The sequence below is a fragment of the Solanum lycopersicum genome, chromosome 11 (assembly GCF_036512215.1).
Source record: "Solanum lycopersicum chromosome 11, SLM_r2.1".
In the NCBI taxonomy this organism is placed as follows: domain Eukaryota; kingdom Viridiplantae; phylum Streptophyta; class Magnoliopsida; order Solanales; family Solanaceae; genus Solanum; species Solanum lycopersicum.
Genome location: NC_090810.1, coordinates 7,374,068 through 7,382,338, shown reverse-complemented (window position 1 = coordinate 7,382,338; position 8,271 = coordinate 7,374,068). Strand labels below are relative to the sequence as shown.

The following is an 8,271-nucleotide window of genomic DNA, read 5'->3' as shown; positions in this document are numbered from 1 at the left end:
TGAAAGTTGCTAGTCATACCAAGAAAATCTTCGTGAGATTATTAAATTTTAATTCTAATTATAATGAGCGAAAAAGGGATAAAAAACCAAGATGAATATAGAAAACACTTCATTTATTCTGTTTTTTCTCTCATTTGAATTGGAATGAGTATCCCTTTTTTTTTGAGACTACAACATATGATAAATAAGCAAAGCATGTAGAGAGTACACAATTTTTATGCTATAGAGCATATATAACTTACAGAAAAGAAAACTAAAATCGACTAGTAAATAATACTATAGCTTCTTTTTAATAACTAACACTACTAGTTCGAATTACAATATTGTATATAGAGAAATACAAACAACAAAGATGTATTTGCCAACACTTTATTGTGCCTTCCAACACCTTCCTAGTCCTTGATCGTTTTTCTACTTCTTGACAATCTCAAGTCCTTCAGAAGTACATCACTAGGATCAACCCCATCTTCCTGGACCTTGAGATCCCTCTCATGCTGATCGTCTGTCTCCTTTGTTAAAATGCTGAAGTTGTACCATCACCTTTTTTGGCCCCACCTTCCTTTTTCTTAGCAAGCCTCCCACGACCCTATTTTTTTGGTTGCTCCAAATCCTCCTCTTTTTCCTTTTGTTGCTGCTTCTTTTGTGTATTTGACGAACTCTCCCTTCTCTTGCTCTTTCCTTTACTCTTTGAATTCAAGTGTTTGCTTTCACCAGGAAGGAAAAACCGTCCTTCATCAATCATAACAATTTCCCCCCTTTCACACATCTTCTCCAGATGATGTTTCAGCATTATCTTATGAGCCCTTGGCAAACTGTCATTATTTTTTATGATAAACTCAGATATCGAGTCTTCATCAGAGCCCTCTTCTTCGTCCAATTCCTGCAATGCTTGTTCAATCATCCAAGCGTAAGGAGGATGATCGGGGGTAGTCTGAAGACCAGACATAATAATATCAAGGTGTTGTCGAAGAATTGAATTATGTGACTCTGACAATGACGCATTTGGTTCACTGTTGGACATTTTAACAATTCCTTCTCTCAATTTGTCCATAGCTTTTTCCAGATTCTTCTTCTTCTACAACGACTTTTTTTTTAGTGTTGACAAATTATTGGAATGAGTATCCAATAATCTCACGAAGTTATTCTAAGTATAACTAATAATTTGGAGATGAACAAACAAGACTAGCCACTTACTGTAATATGTGTTGGGGCTAGAATTTATAGGCCTATAGATAAGAATCGGGTGACAAAATTGGGCAAGAAATGGGTTGTAAATATAGGAAGATATTAATTATTATTCTGCTTTTGACTCATGGTAAAATGAAAATAAAGTAAATCTGGAAGGATATTAATTATTATTTGGGTTTTGACTCATTGTCAAATAAAAATAAAGTAAATATAGAAAGAAATTTATTACCTTTTGATTTTTGACTTATAGTCATTTGAAAATAAAGTAAATACAGAAAGATATTAATTATTATTCGGCTTTTGACTCATGGTGAAAGGAAAATAAAGTAAATATAGAAATACATTAATTATTATTTTATTTTAAATCATCGTCAACTGAAAAATAAAGTAAATGTAAAAAGATATTAATTACTTTTTATTTTTGACTCATATTCAAATGAAAATAAAGTAAATATAAAAAGATATTAATTATTATTTGGTTTTTGACTCCTAGTCAAATGAAAATAAAGTAAATATGGAAAAATATTAATTATTATTTGATTTTTGATAATGGTCAAATGAAAATTAAAGTAAATTTAGAGAGGTATTATTTTTTTTTTAAATTTTGATTCATTCAAATGAAAATAAAGTAAATATAGAAAGATATTAACTGTCGATTTTTGACTCCTGGTCAAATGAACATAAAGTAAATATGAAAAAATATTAATCATTATTTGTCACGATCCAACTCACCAGGCGGTGCGGGCACCTACATACTAACACCATTGTAGGAGAATTAATTTTCAACCATTTAAAACATGCGAAAGATTTTGGAAAACTAAAAATAGAAAGAATTTAAGTTGATTTATCAGTAAGAGTTTGTAAAAACAATAATATTCTGAGGTATCTAGTATAAACAGGTACAAGAGCTACTGAGAGTATAGGGTATAACAAAAGTAAAAGACACAAGTCACACCACAAGGAAGGAAATACGAGAGCAATTGGAGATTATATTCGTCTTTACCTATGAGACATCATTGATCCTGCATACAGACTGTGTCAAAAGACACAGCAAAAGTAGTATCAGTACAAAACATACGTACTTGTAGGCATCATCGGTCAACCCGATACCCACCGCATAATACAAGAAATCAGCCAGTGAAAAACATGTGATAAGACTATTCACTTCTCGGCCTTTATATTTATCCTACCCTTACCTATTCTGGATAATTGACATTACCAACCTGACCAACCACTCACGAAATAATCCTACACTCCATTCCCATCTACACTCACTTATAAGCCTGTATTACACCTATCAAGGACTACTATCCCCTTCATGAGACCATCCCCTTACCTCGAGAATAATAACCATAATCTCATTCTCAATAACAAAGCTAGCACCATGTCCCTTAATTACCCCTTACCATACTACATCCAAATTGAGACTCTACCATCCATAGTTCATTACCTAACCAGGTATCTCCAATTAACTTACAACATTGCAAGTCCCACGTATAAGAACATAATTACAATCCACTAATCCATTTAGGAAACATGCCCAATTCCACATTATCAAATATACAATCCTTTATACATATAATACAAGTCAATGGCCCTCTCATGGAACCCACTCAAACTGTTATCCTATCAAAATGTGAAATCCGATCCAATATTTATGACGGGACATGGAAATCGATCCCATATTTATGCCAGAACATGGAAACCGATCCAAGTTAATGTGTCGGAATGTAACACCCGGTTCATTCAACAAGCCACAATCACATGTATATTTTAAAAATTCATACAATCAAGTAATAATTAATGGCACATTCATATATTCTCATTTACATTTAGAGTGATCAATAATGCAACAGACCAATACATTCATGTATTATAATAAAGTAAAAACAAACATATATCACATAACATGAAATCACAACCATCACCACGCCCTAGTTCATGGGTTACAACTTCACCATATGCTATACTTCTGAGGTAACCTCTAGGCTACCATTAAAACTTTCTCTTTTTTGTGCACGAAGGTCTACACATGAATTCTACCTTCAAGGTCAATATATTATGCAGTAAGTAATAGATTTATAACTACTCAATTAATAAACCTAGCCTACCTGGCCGCCAAGCAGCTGCACAGAGTTTTTGGCTTCGAGTCTTGTTTTCGGGATAAATGATGGTGATCTTGTTTGAAAATTTTCAATCCATCAATATCCTTACTAACTTCTACATTCTTATCCAATCATATATTTATTTATTGCATGTTTATTCAATTAAATGCATATGAAGACTTATTCAATAAATTGTGTAAAGGATATTCATAATACTATGTATTTTTAATACTCCCTTTTCAATGTTCATTTATTGAAAATGTGTCGTACTGAAAATCTTACTAGAAATATATCAATAAGAAGAAATATTACTAAATAAAAAAATTACAAATACATATAGTAGCAAGCATTTGCTCGTTGCCTCATTAAAAATTTTATTAGAAAATCGAGTGGGATAAAATTTTAATTAAAGAAATAGTACAATGTGTAATTGACTTCCTCCAATAAAGATCACGATTTATATGGTTAATCTTCACATTCCGATCTTTTATATCATCTTTTCAAGAGTTGAACTTAGTAAGAATTCAATGAATAATTCATTAGATTATCACCGAAAAGAATTTTTTGTATATTAATATCACCGTTCTTCTAAAGATCATGTGTGACGAATAATTTTGGTGAAATATGTTGTGTTCTATCTTCTTTTATGATGCATCATTTTAATTGGTTATGCATGCATCATTAATGATACGGTGCATGATATGCTTTAAGTAAAAACTATAATAGTCAAAGTCTTTTGAAACAAACCACTTAAAGACATATTTCCCAGTGACTCTTGTATCAACAGATCAAGTAACAGATCAAGTAATGCAGCCAAAGACACTAAAGGATACAACATATGTAATAAATTGCCACAGCTTCAATGTAACTGTAACGACCTGTTTAGTCGTTTAGAGCAGTAGAGTATTTTTGGTAAAAAATGTCTGGGTCGACGGATCCCACGACGGATCGTCATGGGCACGACGGACCGTCTAGGGTGTGTCATTCCAAAACACTTAGAATTCTAAAAAATTAGGTGCTGAGAACAACTCTCTGAACTTCGCGATGACATGGCAGGACGGACCGTCGTAGGCCCTTTAGTAAAATTCAGTCTCTGAACTCTATGACGACTCAGCAGGACGGACCGTCGCAGGCACGACGGCCCGTCACAGACTGCGTAACCCTGACTGGGTCGGATTTCTGTTAAAAGTTTTAAGGGGATTTTTAGACTATTCCTGCTTATAATTATAAAGTTAGTGGGTTAATGTTAATAATTCAATTACTTGGGGGTTAAAGGTGATAACCTTGAAATAAACAGTGAGTTACTTTTACCATCTTTTATACTTAATTATATGATAATTAGGGTAAAAGAAAAAGAGTTTGAATAAGGAAAAAATCAGAAAGAGACAGAAAGAGAGGGATAACAAGCGAGAAACAGAGAGAAGCGAAGAGGAAAGCAGAGGCTTTGAGGAATAGCTTTCTTGATCACAATTCTTCGGTGGAGGTAGGTTATGGTTTATTTTATTTCATAGTAAACTCTTAATAGCGAATGATATGTATTGGGTAGTATTGTAAAGTCTTCTATATGCTTAACTGTATGCTTGCATGATGTGATTATGTAATTGTAATGGGTTGGAAAGATGAGGTTGTGAAGCTTAGACCTAAAACCCTCTGTGTTAAAAGAATGAATCTTGAATTATGTTAATATACTCAAATTTAAAGAACATATTCCCAAACGAGTATGGTGTGGAGGCGTGAGTCCTCATAGATGTGCTTGGGTTGTGGCCAAATGGTTATGGTACTTGTTGTTGTTATCTTTTGAGTATTGTAGTTGATTTTATGTTATTAGCTGATATATATTGCTTTCTATTTTGAGTTGGCCGATGATACCTACTCAGTACTTGTGCCTTGTACTGACACCTACTTGTAATTTTCTTCTTTGTTATTTGTGGAGTGCAGCAAACGTGCTATCAACTTCGACTCGTCCATAACTCTAGCCAGTCTTCAGCATATCAGATTTTAGCGTGAGCTATTGTTCCTAGCTTGGACTGTATTCTCTCTCATTCATGTCTTGATGTCCTTGAAGTTCGGACATGGACCATTTGTTTACTTATTTTAGCTTCTTAGATACTCTTAGATTTAGTAATTTGAGGATAGATGTTCTTGTGATGATGACTTCCAGATTTTGGGGAATAATAAGTATTAAATCTTAGAAGTTATTTATTGGTTATATTAATGAGTTTTAAGTCTTCTGCATTATATTCTGTTTATTATGGTTGAAATGTTGGGGTTTTAGATTGGTTGGTTCGCTCACATAGGAGGGTAAGTGTGGGTGCCACTTGCGGCTTGTTTTGGGTTGTGACAAACTTGGTATTAGAGCATTAGGTTCATTGGTCTCATCACACAAGAACGAGTCTAGTAGAGTCTTAAGTAATGGTAGGGGGACGCCTTTACTTTTCTTTGAGAGGCTATAAGACTTTAGGAAAATTTCATTCCTTCTTTCTTTCTTTCGTGCTATTACTTGGATCCAATTTGTATCTAGGTGATACAAATTGGTATCTGACCATCTTCACTCTATTTCGCAGATGGTTAGAACTAGAGCAACAACTGCGCCAACACCAGCACCGGCAAGAAAAGATGCGTCTGAGCCAGCCACTGGGGCTGTAGCTCGAAGAGGAGTAGTGGCAAGAGGCCGTCGAAGAGGTCGTGGGAGGACGTCCTCTAGAGGAAGAGGACAAGCACCTAGCCCATCTGGTACTAGGGCGGTGACTCCTCCACCGACTGAGGAAGTAGTAAGAGAGGGTGAAGAAAGGGAGAATGAACAAGTGCAGAATGAGGAATTACCACCCTAACCTACCCTAGAGATGATCAATCAGGTTCTTGCCTATCTTAGCGGATTATCTGATCAAGGCCAGACACCTCCAGTGTTTTCTGCACCAGCACCCCAGGTTCTGGAGGTACAACATACAGCTATTGTGGCTCCCCGCATGGATGCCTCATTTGAAATAGGCACGTTTCCTCGTTTGACTACAGGGCCAATAATGACAAGTGATCAGCATGAACTTTTCAGTAAGTTCTTGAAATTGAAACCTCCAGTCTTCAAGGGTGCTGAATCTGAGGATGCCTACGATTTTCTGGTTGACTGTCATGAGTTACTACAAAAAATGGGCACAGTGAAACGATTTGGCGTTGAGTTTGTAACCTATCAGTTCCAAGGATATGCCAAAATGTGGTGGTGGTCACATGTTTAGTGTCAACCCGAACAGGCACCACCTATGACTTGGGCGTCATTCTCTAGCTTATTTATGGAGAAGTATATCCCCCGGACCTTGAGGGATAGGAGGATAGATGAGTTCTTGAGCCTAGAGCAAGGTAGGATGTCGATTACTACATATGAGGCTAAGTTTCGTGCATTATCCAGGTATGCCACCCAGCTATGTTTTAGTCCACAAGAGCGAATTCGCCATTTTTTGAAGGGGTTGAGGTCAGAGTTGCGGATTTCAGCCTTACAGGTAGCGGCTACAGCAAAATCCTTTCAGGAATTGGTAGACTTCGTGATAGAGGTGGAGGGAGTAAAGCCAGATAACTTCACCATGGCATCGACATCAAAAAGGTTTCGTAAGGGAGGTGAGTTTAATGGTTCTTACTCTAGAGGGCAAAGTTCAGGAGGGTATCAAGCCCGCCCTATTCAGCCTTCACTACAGACTGTAGCTGGGGGTCCACCGCAGACCGGTCAACACTTCTCTGAGTTTGGAAGTTATCCCCAGACTCCGTCGTTCTCACAGAGACCTATTGTTGAACCCAGAGAGTGTTATGGATGTGGGGAAATTGGACATATTAAGAGATATTGTCCAAAACAGGGTTACAGACCCCCAATAGTCAGAGGTAGAGGTGGTCATGGAAGAGGACGTTATTCGGGAGGACATGGTGGCCGAGGTAATGGTGGTCAACAAAACGGCCGGGGTGACGGGCAAACTGGAAATACTGCAACACAACATGGTAGGGGCAACGGACAGACCGGTGATAGGGCCCATTGTTATGCTTTCCTTGGGAGATCTGAAGCGGAGACATCTGATGTTGTCATCACAGGTAATCTTTTGGTTTGTGATTGCATGGATTTTGTATTATTTGATCCTAGATCCACATTTTCATATGTATCTTCCTCATTGCTACTGGTCTTAATTTACATTGTGAATTGCTTGACATGCCTATTCGTGTTTCTACTCTGGTGGGTGAGTCTGTGATAGTTGAAAAGGTGTATAGGTCTTGTCCTGTGACTTTTATGGAGAGCAATACTCATGTAGACTTGGTTATCTTAGAAATGGTTGATTTCGATGTAATTCTGGGTATGACTTGGCTTTCTCCAAACTTTGCAATCTTAGATTGTAATGCCAAAACTTTGACATTGGCCAAGCCTGGGACAGATCGTTAGTGTGGGAGGGTGACTTCACTTCCACTCCAGTTCGTATCATCTCCTTTCTTCGTGCTAAGAGAATGGTTAGTAAGGGTTGTTTAGCTTTTTTGGCACACCTCAGGGATGATACTACCCAAGTACCTTCAATTTAGTCGGTTTCGATAGTCCGTGAGTTTCTGGATGTGTTTCCTGCAGACCTTCCTGGTATGCCACCAGATAGAGATATTGATTTCTGTATTGATCTGGAGCTGGGTACTCGCCCCATTTCCATACCCCCTTATAGAATGGCTCTCGCTGAGTTAAGGGAGTTAAAGGCCCAACTTCAAGAGTTGTTAGGGAAAGGCTTTATTAGACCAAGTGCATCCCCTTGGGGTGCTCCTGTTTTGTTTGTGAAGAAGAAGGATGGAAGTTTCGGATGTGCATTGACTACAGACAACTGAATAAGGTAACTGTTAAGAACAAGTATCCTCTTCCTCGCATCGATGATTTGTTCGATCAGTTACAAGGTGCTTGCACCTTCTCAAAAATCGATTTGAGATCTGGTTATCATCAATTGAAAATATGGGCAACGGATGTGCCCAAGAC

The 8,271-nt window shown here is 37.1% G+C and overlaps 1 protein-coding gene across 1 annotated transcript; it reads right to left on the bottom strand.

Moving 5' to 3' along the window:
• Positions 1–586: 586 nt before the first annotated feature.
• Positions 587–1,051, bottom strand: LOC138339684 (histone H1-like). The gene has a single exon (XM_069291561.1). It carries the CDS (start codon positions 1,049–1,051, stop codon positions 587–589), a length of 465 nt encoding a protein of 154 aa, XP_069147662.1.
• Between the last annotated feature and the right edge of the window lie 7,220 nt (positions 1,052–8,271).

Excerpts from the sequence above, each read along its gene's own strand:
- LOC138339684 (XM_069291561.1), bottom strand. The coding sequence starts at position 1,051 with ATGGACAAATTGAGAGAAGGAATTGTTAAAATGTCCAACAGTGAACCA.